This window comes from Notolepis coatsorum, assembly GCF_963971535.1.
Source record: "Notolepis coatsorum genome assembly, chromosome: 4".
Taxonomy (NCBI): Eukaryota; Metazoa; Chordata; class Actinopteri; order Aulopiformes; family Paralepididae; genus Notolepis; species Notolepis coatsorum.
In genome coordinates, this window is record NC_140168.1 from 52,640,690 (window position 1) to 52,653,136 (window position 12,447).

General features: G+C 41.9%; 1 protein-coding gene across 2 annotated transcripts in view; it reads right to left on the reverse strand.

The window, feature by feature from the left end:
- Nucleotides 1–2,433: 2,433 nt before the first annotated feature.
- Nucleotides 2,434–12,447, reverse strand: part of phf14 (PHD finger protein 14) — a 188,894-nt gene continuing 178,880 nt past the window's right edge. For both annotated transcript variants that reach the window (XM_084313377.1, XM_084313376.1), the window contains exon 18: nucleotides 2,434–7,624. In XM_084313377.1, the coding sequence (XP_084169503.1) occupies nucleotides 7,532–7,624 (93 nt within the window). In that variant the 3' untranslated portion in view covers nucleotides 2,434–7,531. The remainder of the gene's footprint in view (nucleotides 7,625–12,447) is intronic.

A 12,447-nucleotide genomic window follows, 5' to 3' on the forward strand; every position in this document is an offset into this window, starting at 1 on the left:
AAAAAAAGGAATAGGCTGAAGCACATGCTTATTTTTGCCTATCCTTTACAATTCTTAAAAACTAAATATATTTTAATATTAAAAGAAAAAATTTAAATATGCTGCAAGATATACTTTTTTGAAAAAACTAATGTTTGATGTTTTACTCAAAACTGTACTCCAAAACTGTACTGTTCTCAGCTTCTTTACAGCATTATAAAACTCTTCATCCATCAGTGGTTCATCAAGTAGATTTAGATAGTACTTTTTCCTATGTGCAATTATTTGTTGCTTTTGTATTTACAATTGCATTACTTTGCTATACATTTAATACATTTCTGTAGCCATTTCATTAGTTCCGTCTTATGGAAAAAGATGTGTTGTTAATTTATTTGTCCGTCACCATTTAGCGTATTTGTGTCTGTGTCTTTGTGTCCATGCATTCACTTGGCGGTTGCAGTTGGCAGTGTTTTAGAGGCCATAAAGACAATCCTATTCAGGGTCACCAAGAGACGAGCACCGCCTGTGCTTCCCCGCTCCTATCCCGACATATTATAAGCAGAAACAACAGAGCATCATAACCAACATCATAACCATCAGCCAAGGCAGTGAAAAGTCTGCGTGCACTGGCACCGCCGCCGACATAACCTGGACATAAAGACTTACAATAAAGAGTTTTCTTTTGTTATTTTCCTTTATTTATTTTCCAAGAGAGCTGGCTGGTGTGCACCGCTCCATCTCTCCGTGTATCCGTATCATTAGGCCCTGCTTAGTATGCCGCAGGCGTAAATGGGTGATTGGCGGGGCACGAGGGGCTAGAGTGCGGGCTTCTCCGTCATTAATGTGCCCATCGCCGTTATTACAGGCCTAATGACATACTTCTCAGACGGCACGCTGGGAGCCTGACCGCGGGGAGCCCGGCTCAAACGTCTGAAGGCCCCCGACGCCACCCATCAAAATGCATCACTTTCACGCGTCTCTTTTCCCCACCAAGACCGGAGCCCTCCAGATAATGTCTTTCACGGTTCAGTGGTCTTACGGGGGATCCCTCCCGCAAGGCCTTGAAATAGGCAAATTAATAGTTCCTTTCAAACAAATTGGAATTACACCCCTCGATGCATTAATGCCAGAATGCTACATCCTTGACATGGGGGGGGGGGGGGCGTGAGCCGATATAAAGATCTGACAGCTTTTTATTTTCTACCTCTTTTTGCAAGAGGGAGAGGGAGGTTGTGAATTAGGTGGGGCGCGTGTGAGAGGGTTGTAAAGATATGCATGAGTGCGCAGACACAGCCCTCCCACCGAGCCGAGACCTTGTCCGTGGCTTGTGTGAATGGGAGGTTGAAAGTCTTTTTTGTGTAGACTGAATCTAATCATGAACCGTTAGAGGGATCCCCTGTTGAGTCAATGGCCCAGCTAAACACCTCACCGCTGTATGATTTCATAGGAGACATTATGCAGCACCACACACATTTTGGACAAGAACATTTTCTGCTGAGAGGTTTACACAGAATTACATTAAAGAGAGCTTACAGAGGGGTTGTTCTTAAAGGCATTCCACCCTCAATACAGTACATGTCTATTTTTGGCCAAGCCTATGGGGGGGGGGGGGGGGGGAATATATTTTGCCACGGTCTTAAAAGGAAGGCCACGCTACAAAACAGTGCTGCACCTAATTTACTATAGCAAAGCCTTAAGATAAACACATACTGTATTAAGTGTTAGTGCTGCTGCTGACTGGAAATAGCAACGCTGCTTGGATAGGCTATTTCCAGTTTCAGTATTTACGATATCGTAATCAATCTTGGGGCCGAATCTTTGAAAACACCAACAGTTGGACATGTTAAACTGTGATAATTATGTCACTGAGCTGTATTTAACACAACTAGAATATCTTCTCCTGATGACGTCACCTGCAGGATAATAAAAATGCATCAACATTCAGTAACCTTCAATTCAAATACATTTGTTGAAGACTGTTTAAGGTTTTGGAATATGTGTGAGACAAGTAACTGTGATGCTAATAACCAAACCGTTTAATCAAGTATATTAAAGGAGCGTTTGTCAACCTCTGCAGCATTCATTGAGCTCAGATGTCCCTTCGATTTTGTTCAAAAGACACATTTTGCCTTCATGTTCATTACAATTTAATGAATGATTATGAACGAATGGTCCCTATACTGTAGCTCTTTTGCATTTTTCATTCCTTCTTTTATGATCTCACACAATTCTTCGAAAAAGTACAAGGCTGGCTTTGCGATAACCAAACAGTTAATTTGCTGCACAGGGGATCCTGATGTGTACCCCGACACCCAAACAAGCTTGAGAGAAAACTTTAAGATCATGTGTTAGTTAGACAAACTCAAATGGCACATGTGTGGTGATGATAGAGAGGCAAACATCTTTGCAATAATGTTTTTATTGGCACTTTCAAGGATAACTCCAGTTCTTGTGATAGACACGTGTCTTTAGGCCTGAGAGGAGTGTATGGTTCCGGTGACACTGAAAGCCTTGGTTTGGCTCTTCTTGGTCATATTCACATAACTGCAGCAGAGGTTAGCCACTTTCTCATGCTCCATAATTGAAAGCCATGAGGGCAACTGTGGCAACTCTCCAATTTGGGGTAAGATCATAATTGTAATTGTTAAACAAAGTGCTGTGTTGATTTAAGGTGTTTTAAAGGACCATATCAGTATGTTGGTTCCAAGTCATTCTTGCATTGATACAAAATGACTTCAGTTTTCCACACTGGAACCCAATGGCAGTGGTGAATTGGCTTATAATAATCTATTTTATTGTAACTTTTCAGTAATGGTAAAAGATTATGAAAAAAAGAAGGTAATTTTTGTATCAAGGTACAGTAAGAGTGACTTGGAACCCACAAGGTCAAAAGGTCAAATATGTAATGCTGTCAAAGAGCAAACTCTAGGCAAGGCAAAAGAGCCCCACTTGTTATTGCACATTGTTAACTTTTTTGGTTTTGGTCTGAAGTGTGGGTTTGAGTTTAGTAACTTATTATACGTGTGAATTTCACGAGGCCTCTCTTGGTAGAGCCTAAAATGTGGCCAGCAGTAGCAACCCCTTCCACACATAATTATTTTAAAATAATAATAAAAAAATAATAAAAATATATATATATATATATATAATAATCAGAATAAATATGTATGGCAGTCAATGGCGAACGACAAATGTATTTTTGACCCTGTTTGAGTTGTGACATCAATTAGTCCAGGTGATATGTGCCAAATTTGAGGTCACATGTTTACATTTTCATAAAAGCATGACACATTTTGGGACCCTGAACATTTTCACAAATTAAGCCATCACAAAAACACCCGAACAGTATATTATGTTGTGTAAGGTATCATTGTAATCCTTGAACATCAAAACATAGGGGTAGACATAACCTATTTAGCACTATCATGTTTGATTCAGAGATACAAAATCCAAAATTCCGTTTTGCCTTTTGCAAGTCAAGAAAATGTATTGACTCACAACTAACGTTAGCTAATATCAATAGCTTTTGATGCTATAATGTAACATTAGCCAGCTGAAAATTACACTTTTAAATTGACAAACATCTACGTATGTGTAATTCATGGCACAATTAAAATGGGATCAAAAGATTATTCGTCTCTCGTCGTTGACTATAGTTCATATTTTTTCCATGGTGGTCAATGGGGAGGGACTCTCTATACCAAGAGGGGCTCTTTTGTCTAGAATTCGCAGTTTGATGACATTACAGATTCGACCTTTAAGCCAATTGACATGAATTATGTAACATTTCCCAGTTGTCCTCATGACTCAGATTCATGTATCTCAACAGTAGTGGTGGCTAAATGTTACTGACATTGTATTGTAGTCATCAGATAACTAAACCATGTATTTCATTATCTCTTGGTCTATACTCTCCTATGGTCATATGACCATCTGAATATCATATGAAAAACAAAACAAACAAAAACAAAAAAGGCAACCCCATTTCAGAATCATTCCCCCCAAACATTTACAAAGTATCTAAATACAAACTCTGAGTATTTCCTGAACGCTGTGCATGGTACAATTTCTTACAAATAAAAATGAAGAAATACACATAATTTATGCAGGCTAGCACTTAAATATACTGTAATACTGCACCGCTGTAAGATAAAGCCCCAACAGTGCACACAGCAGACATACGATTGCGCTAAATTAAGTAATTTATTACAATGCAAGGAGTAATAAAAAATAAAATAAAATATCTCTATTCTGTGTAAGGTTACAAGCATGTTCTGAACATTTAATATGAATAAAAGATATAAAAATAAAATAATAGAAAGTTAGAGAAAATAGAGATTGAGATCAGATAGGAGCATTTAATGTGCGGACATAAGCCTGTGATGTGTGTGCATGCTTCTCACGGCTTAAAGATCCCCTCCACATGTGTTTTTAACACTTTCAAAATGTTGTATATTGAATAACAATTTGTTTGGTATAGTCTTTCCGCCAAAAACTTTAATAAAATACAGAGAATGGCTTAGCAGCATCCCTGCAGATTTACCCTCATTGGGAATGCAATGATCGATGAACACCCTGCCCCCCTTCGCCCTGCATGTCTTCCCCCAAGCTGATTAACACTCTTTTTCCATCTAAACTGTTCGGCAAAAATGTGTTTCACACAAATACAGCACTTCTTAATTCTTAACTTACAACAATCTTGTTATAACCAAGATATTTGCTTAAAAAAAGCAATGATTTCGTGCATAGATCACTAGATGTATCAACCTATAATACAAGTTTCATGTTAGCAGTTAGAATTTCCTGTATGACAGTGTGGCCAGCTGGGCAATAGCGACCATGATAGGTTGGCAGGATTAGTTGAGTCACACAGGTGGAAATAGAGCAGACATGGTTCTAGGAGTTGAAAAGGTGTGGGGCTAAGCTCAGACCATCTGCGGAGAAATTTCATTTGGGTGGTCCATGCTGTTCCACCTGGAACATATCGAATGTAACAAATCTGACAAATCAGATTAAAAATATATAAAAACTGGATAAAGGTTATTAAGGTCTTAATGTGTCAGTTGTATATCATTGAAGCTACAGATACAATGTGATAGGGTGTTCTTTTGTTTGTCAGTCAAAGAGATACATTTTATGGTTCATCACCTTGGATGATTTTTGGATGTTTGATTTTATGTTCCAAAAATGGAAGAACACAAAGATCCTGGAGGACTGTGCCTGTGTGTGAAGACCTGTACAGAGGAATGTGCTTCTGGTGGATTGACACTATGAGAATGCATTGAACAGCCAGGCTGGTGTGAGCTGCAGCCGTTCAGGCAGCCGTTCTGCTGGCAGTGTGCTGGTGTCAGTCTCTCCACACACAGGCAGCAGCAAGGCTTGGGGTTGGTTGGGAATTAAATTAATTACATTTCCTGATGATTATAGATTTGTTCCTCTGTCAGTAAGATTCGGGACTAAAGGCCCGAAAGCCCAATGCTGAGAAAGCCACAGATGAAGTACAGAGAAGCTCCTCCTCTCCAGTGGAAGAATGTAAAAAGGACGCTCTGGTGACAAGTTCTGCACAAACAACAATCTGTAGCCTATAGTCAAATTCATGTCTCCAAGATGACATGAATTCGGGCCGTCATGGTCATTCACACACGCCGCGGCACTTTGCGAGCGTCTACCGGCTCGGGCAGCATTTTTTGCAGAAAATACAATATACCATTCGAAACATCTATTTGCCGGCATTCGAACGCCACCTCACTCGACCAATTCCGTGCCTCGGTTCTCGAGTTACATGACGATATGTCAGGCAAGCGTCTTTTTACGCAACGCGCGCCAAATGACCACGTCGGACAGTATACGCTTGAGAACTGACCAATCACCGCTGATGGCGTAAATCAGAACGCACGCAGGTGGATGGCAGAAAAGGATTTTGGAACTCTTTTCTTTTTTGGCGTCGGTTTACTAAAACCTCTCTCAAACACTCATTTCTAAATGGATTTTTATTAACATTTTTACCTGTGCTACATAAGACTTCAGGCTATGAAACCGCAGTGTTCCAGCTCATACCCCTATGCTGGAATAATGGAATATAGAATCTTGCAACCACTAAAGAAAAATGTGAGTACACAAGTTCAAGTTCAAACCTCTGTTACTCTATTTCATTAGCACTAAACGTGATTCTCCTTTTTTCTAACTTCAGAATGTTATCTTTCAAAAGAGACCAGGCTCATGCATGTGCTATAAGTATAAAGTATAAAGCTAAGATTTGCAAAAAAAAGTATGGAGTTAACTGTAACAAACACGTTTTTGAGTGGAGGGAACCTTTAAACGTTTTAAGGGCCATGAAGAGAAAAAAAACAACTCAACACCACTCCGGTGGGTTAACATTGTAAACAGGACGTTGGATAAACAGACACACTGTTTGGCGTTTTAATTTTGTGTGTATGAAAATAGATTTGCATGGGGAAATGTTTGGCCTGGACTAGTAAGGAAATGGAGCAGTTGGCCTTTTAACAGTCAGACACGTCCAACCAAACACTTTCCCTTCACTTTATCTCTTTTTTTGTTGCCTTTTTGCCTTTTGTTCCATCCCCCAATTTAGTCGTTATGCCAATTCCCCCCTGGTCGTTGTGCTACCCTACTATCTGGGGAGGGTGTAGACTACCACATGCTTCCTCCCATACCTGTCGCCAGCCCCTTTTTTCACCTGACAGCTAGGAGGCTCACTGGGAGAGCATAATGCTTACAGAGGTTCACACTATCTCCACCACCTCCCCTCCCTGCTGAACCGGCGCCCGGACCAACCAAGTCACTATTGCAATGACCAGGATTCCTACCCCACTGGCTTCCGACCCGCAAACACTGCCAATTGTGTTTGTATGAATGACTGACCAAGCCCGAGGTATCGCTGCCAGGAATTGAACCTGGGTTTAGACCTTGGCAGGGAATTAGCTCATTAGCTAATTCTGGAACATTTACATTGATGTGGAAACTGAAGATGTTGATTAATGTGCACTGTCCCTGGGTAAAAAATAAATACAAAATAAGCTCTACACTACCCAGCTGCTCCCCTTTAGTTTATCTCTGCTGCAAAATAAGCACAATGGCCCGAATGTGTGTGTGTGTGCCCCTGAAATGTGTCACAGGGCCCCATCAGGATGGATGGAACATGTATCTGAATACGCTGATGATGTGGTGCTACGTGAATATGTTGACAGATTAAGAGGTCAGTGTAGTCATCTCTCCCGCTTGTTGTCCAGCCTAAAGCCCTTTCCGTATGAAAATACATCTCTACCTTTACACCTAAAAGACCACCGTTTTTAAATACATTCATATTCTCTAAAATATATATCCCACCCCTCTGCTTACTAAACTAACATCACATGGTTTCCTCGCTGGCTGAACAAGAAGAGATGTGTAGAAACGTTGAGACAGTGAGACGCTAGTAGAAAAAGGTACGTGTGCTCGTTTCATCATTTCCACTAGAGATCCTGGGACCGGAGGCGATGGGCGGCGAGCGCTCGGGTGTCGATAACGAACGCTCACCGTACGTCACGTGATCTCAGTTTGGAATCTCCTGCTCCGCCGCTTCCTCTTTAACAGAGCCGTCATCATCATCCTCCTCCTCCTCCTCTTCTCGTGCCTCCTCTTCCTCCTGCAAAGACAGGAATACGCTGTTATATTATACCCTAAATCAGTGGTCACCAACCTTTTTAAGCCCAAGATCATATTTTTTTTTGGTGAAGGCAAGATCTACCTATTGAAGCGTTGAGAGAAAAAGACAGCCAAGATTGTACTTTAAACTAAATTACTTTTATTTGCCTGTATTCTAATTACATGCAATGCTTTGGTCCAACATTAAAACGTCAAAGTAGAACTGTAATATGTACTTTCTCAGTCAATGCTAAGTGCAGTCATCTTATGCAGCATCACTTTTCACATCAAAACAAAAGTAGAACTGTAATGTGGACTTTCTCATATTATTAACATTGACAAACATATTTACAATTAGCATTTTATAAAGTAGAACTGTAATGTGTACTTTCTCAGTCAGTGTTAAGTGCAGTCATAAATAATAATAATGCATTCTATTTATAAGGCGCCTTTCAAGGCACTCAAGGTCGCCGTACAACAATTTAAAAAAAGTTAAATTCACAATCACAATCCATTAAAATATAAAAAATATAAAATCAGACAAAATAAAATCAGACATACGCCTGCAGCGCATCTTATGCAGCATCACTTTTCACATCAAAACAAAAGTAGAACTGTAATGTGGACTTTCTCAAATTATTAACATTGACAAACATATTTACAATTAGCATTTTATAAAGTAGAACTGTAATGTGTACTTTCTCAGTCAGTGCTAAGTTCAGTCCTCTTATGCAGCATCACTTTTCACATCAAAACAAAAGTAGAACTATAATGTGGACTCTCATATTATTAACATTAGAAAATGCTAATTGTAAATATGTTTGTCAAAGTAGAACTGTAATATGTACTTTCTCAGTCAGTGCTAAGTGCAGTAATCTTATGCAGCATCACTTTTCACATCAAAACAAAAGTAGAACTGTAATGTGGACTCTCAGGGAAAGATTACAATTATTATTATTATTATTTTTTTTTTAATTCAGGGAAAGATCTACAGGGAAGGTCTCAAAGATCGACCAGTCGATCAAGATCAACGGGTTGGTGACCACTGCCTTAAATGAAGGTTTGTTAGGACTATAAATCCATTGTACGTGCGCCTCCGCTGGCTCCCCACTTGATAAGAGTAGCAGTATGTTTTCATGTGACTGGGACCCAGGGTGAGATTAATTTACTCATTTAGTGTCCCATGCTGAAGACCTCCGGTCTACTTAAAGGAACACACCAACATTTTGGGAAATTAGCTTGCCGTCTTCTCCAGAGAGAGACAAGAAGATAGATACCAGTTTTCTCTAGAACGCACAGAGCTTCACTAGCTTAGCACAATGAATGGAAGTGGACATGGCCGGTTAGCCTAGGCATTGTCCAACTAACACATCTCCCGAAGGCTAACCGGCCATGTCCGCTTCCAGTCATTGTGCTAAGCTAGGCTAAGGTAACATGCAGCCAGATAGCTTTCTACTGAACGCACAGAGAGGAACCTGGTATCTATCTTCTTGTCTCTCTCTGGAGAAGACGGCAAGCTAATTTCCCAAAATGTTGGCATGTTTGTTTAACAGTACGGCATAGTTTTATCAAATGGACCATAAAAAAACAAAAAAAAAACAGAAAGCATAATCAGAAAAACTTTATTCACTAAACACAATGACTGTACATAAAAGTGTCTTAGAGGCAATGGTGTCAACAACATACCGTTCCACGGTATGACAGACACACATGGTACAATGATGACATGTTCACATGCAGCGCATAGGGATAGCACTACAACCTATATAAATCACAGTACAGAACAAGGACAAGACCTATTGACCCAAATTGACTAAATTGCAGAACAATTCCTCAAAGCCCCAACAAAGGAGACAACCTCTAAGGCAATGGGCGCCAGAGAGCCGTCACCTCCCAGAAACAAAGAGCAGAAGTCAGGGATGGGGCCCCACGGAGGTGCCCGGCTGATTTAGCAAGGGAGACAAAGTGAAAGCGACAGCTCTGAGGGCTGCGCCAGGGATTAAACGACTCTGACAGATACAATTATCTCCCCCCTCCAGAGGTTAATAAACACATCTACACACTGTAATGTGCCATCACCGAGTCGGGATCGGCCCCTGGGAACCACGACACCTCGTGAGAGCCCGGCTGCCTCGTCCAGCTCGCCCACAGAGGAGCAGCCGCTAGCTTCTGTCCTGTATCACGTCCGGTTTGTCCAGGCTTCTGTGTCGCTGTGGAGGAAGCAAGTGTGTTTAAAAACATAGCACAGGTTTCCATTTCACGCCTGTGGGAGAACACGTGAATGGGTTTTCAAAAGCATGGCAACATGTGATGCCTCATGCAACCTGTGCCGGTTTTCTACTCTTCTCGGTTTTCTCTGTCTATGCCAACGTTAGGGAGAGCCGTTTTCAAAAATGTGTAGCCTACTCTGCCCATGTGAACACCAACTGGAAAATGACAGAAGCGATACTGTAATACCCCATTTTTAATACCAACATATCACAACCTAAGCTAGCCTTTTCATTACACAATCTGCTTCCTAGTGTCCCGTAATGTAATCACGCTAAAAGTAACTTGCATTTGTGTTCCAAAACATGGCTTTTGTGTTTAAGGGAGTGTCTTAACCCTTTGGTTGCCATTCACGTAGAATTACGTTTCTGTGGCCCAGCAGTTGAGTGCTGGAAACGTAGATCTACGTTTTTGTCTCGGTTTTCCTTTTATTCACTATTGCCATTCATAATCCATCGAGGCACCTTGTGCATGCTGTACTGAATGTGTCTGAGATCGCAGACGGTCAATACCGCCGCCTAACTGGGGGAGGAGAGGTACAGGTATGGGCAGGGTATATAGTAGAAAGACATAAATACAGGCAATAAAATGTTATCTGAATATAGAAATATGAGAAAATAATGAAACAGTGGAAACAATATAATTAACTCCCAACACTATTTAGGACTCCCTCTGCCTCTCTCTCTCTGATTCACAAAAATACATATTAAACCTATTAGACCTATTAAACTAAACCTATTAAATTGAACCACAGTCTAATTGGAAAAGTAAAACTAAAAACAGCATAGAATCAAATCTATGCACATACTGAATCAAGAATAAATGTTTAATCGAATCATGACCCCAATTATCAAATTGGATCTAATCGCGAGATTCCTAAATTGCTGCACTTCTAATTATAAGAGAGGATTTTGATTACATATATCAAGTTTGAACTAATTAGAACAATCACTAACTTAGGAGAAGAAAGTAAAAAGGACAAGAGCCTAAGAGCTTGTAAGTCACTGACGATGTCTGCCTGTGTGACTTCCACATGAAGCCAGCAGGGCTTGTGGGTGTCTGCAGGTCGCATGCAGCACCCAACTGTGTCAGTCTCATGGTCAAGTCAACACATAATAGTGGTTGCTAATTGCAACTGTACCCTGCACTTTCGGACAACGACATTAACAAAAATGTGAGATTGTGCACAAGTAGAAATAAAGCGTTACTCCTGCATGGCTGCATGACACAGGTGGAGTGGAGTGCAGAGAAAAGTGGGCATATATCTGAGTGAACCTATCTGCCCTCATGCCTACATTCTGGTTGAAGTTCTTCTGAAAACCTACCTGATAGTGTCTGTCTGGCAATAATCATAGACACCATGATTCTGAAGTCTGTGACATTTAATTACAACCCCCCCCCCCCCCCTAATTAGGCACTTGGTGTCAGTGTCAACTCCCCTGGGATGCAGATCTCAGGAGAACATCAGGGACTCTCCAGGTTCTCCTATCAATGTGGGAGCAGAGGTTATGCAGGGAAGCCTGACTGACTGTTAAAGATATCTCAAGGCGAAGTAAATCAGCCGAGGCGGAGGAGGACGGTTCATATATCATCCCTTTACTAACAGGAACCTTGTCTTCGTCTCTGGACTAAATCTTGATATGTAGTCTAGCCCCCCCCCCCCCCCCCCCCCCGCCCCTGGAGGAGAAAAAAGAAAAAAAAGGCTACTTTTCCCTGAACTCTGGATACTTTCCCTGCGCCGGCCCATGGGCGTGATATAAATCTGGATACGGAGCTGACACCTCATGAACTCAAGCCGCCGTATCCACTCGTGCCATCCACCAAATCTCCCTGACAAGCCTGCCAATTTTCCAATTACCTGTGGCGCCATCCGTTATCGGAGGACCAGTCAGCTCTTAAATGGGAAACAAGAGGGGAGGAGGGGCCGGCGCATGCTAACTATCTCATAAAGCCAGAGACCGGGTGCCTCCCCTCCACCGCACCCCTCCCCTGATTTAGAGTCTGTCCCTGGGGAAGAAGTGGGTGACACCCGGCTCCTGGCCTCTCAAGAGATCTGATTTGCAGTGCTCCCCCTGTTCCCTCCCCCTCCCCCAGAGGGGATAGGAGATGGTGTGTTTCCTCTCAGCTACCAGAAGCTTGGTTATCCACCACCACTGTCACTAGGCGAGCGAGCGAGCCTGCCTGCCTGCTTCCAACAAACACTCACCGAGCCGCCTTCCTCTGTCTGGAGAGGAGATGACATGGGGAATGGGGGAAGGAGAGAAGACGTCGTAGAGAGTAGAGGAGAGGAGGGGGAAGAGAGGAGGGGAGAGGAGAGCAGAGAAGAGGACAGAGAGGAGAGCAGAGGAGAGAGTAGAGGCGATGCGAGGAGAGGAGGGGTAGGGGAGAGATAGGGGGGCAATCTTAATTTGTTTTTATGTTCTAGTTGCTTTGCGTTTCAGAGGGAATGCAGCGGTGGAGGCAATACTAGAGCTGGAGATTGCCTTCGGTTAGGGCCCACTCCTCATCTACACCCCCCCCCTCCTAGTCAGGCTTATGGAGTGAGTCTACAGAAAT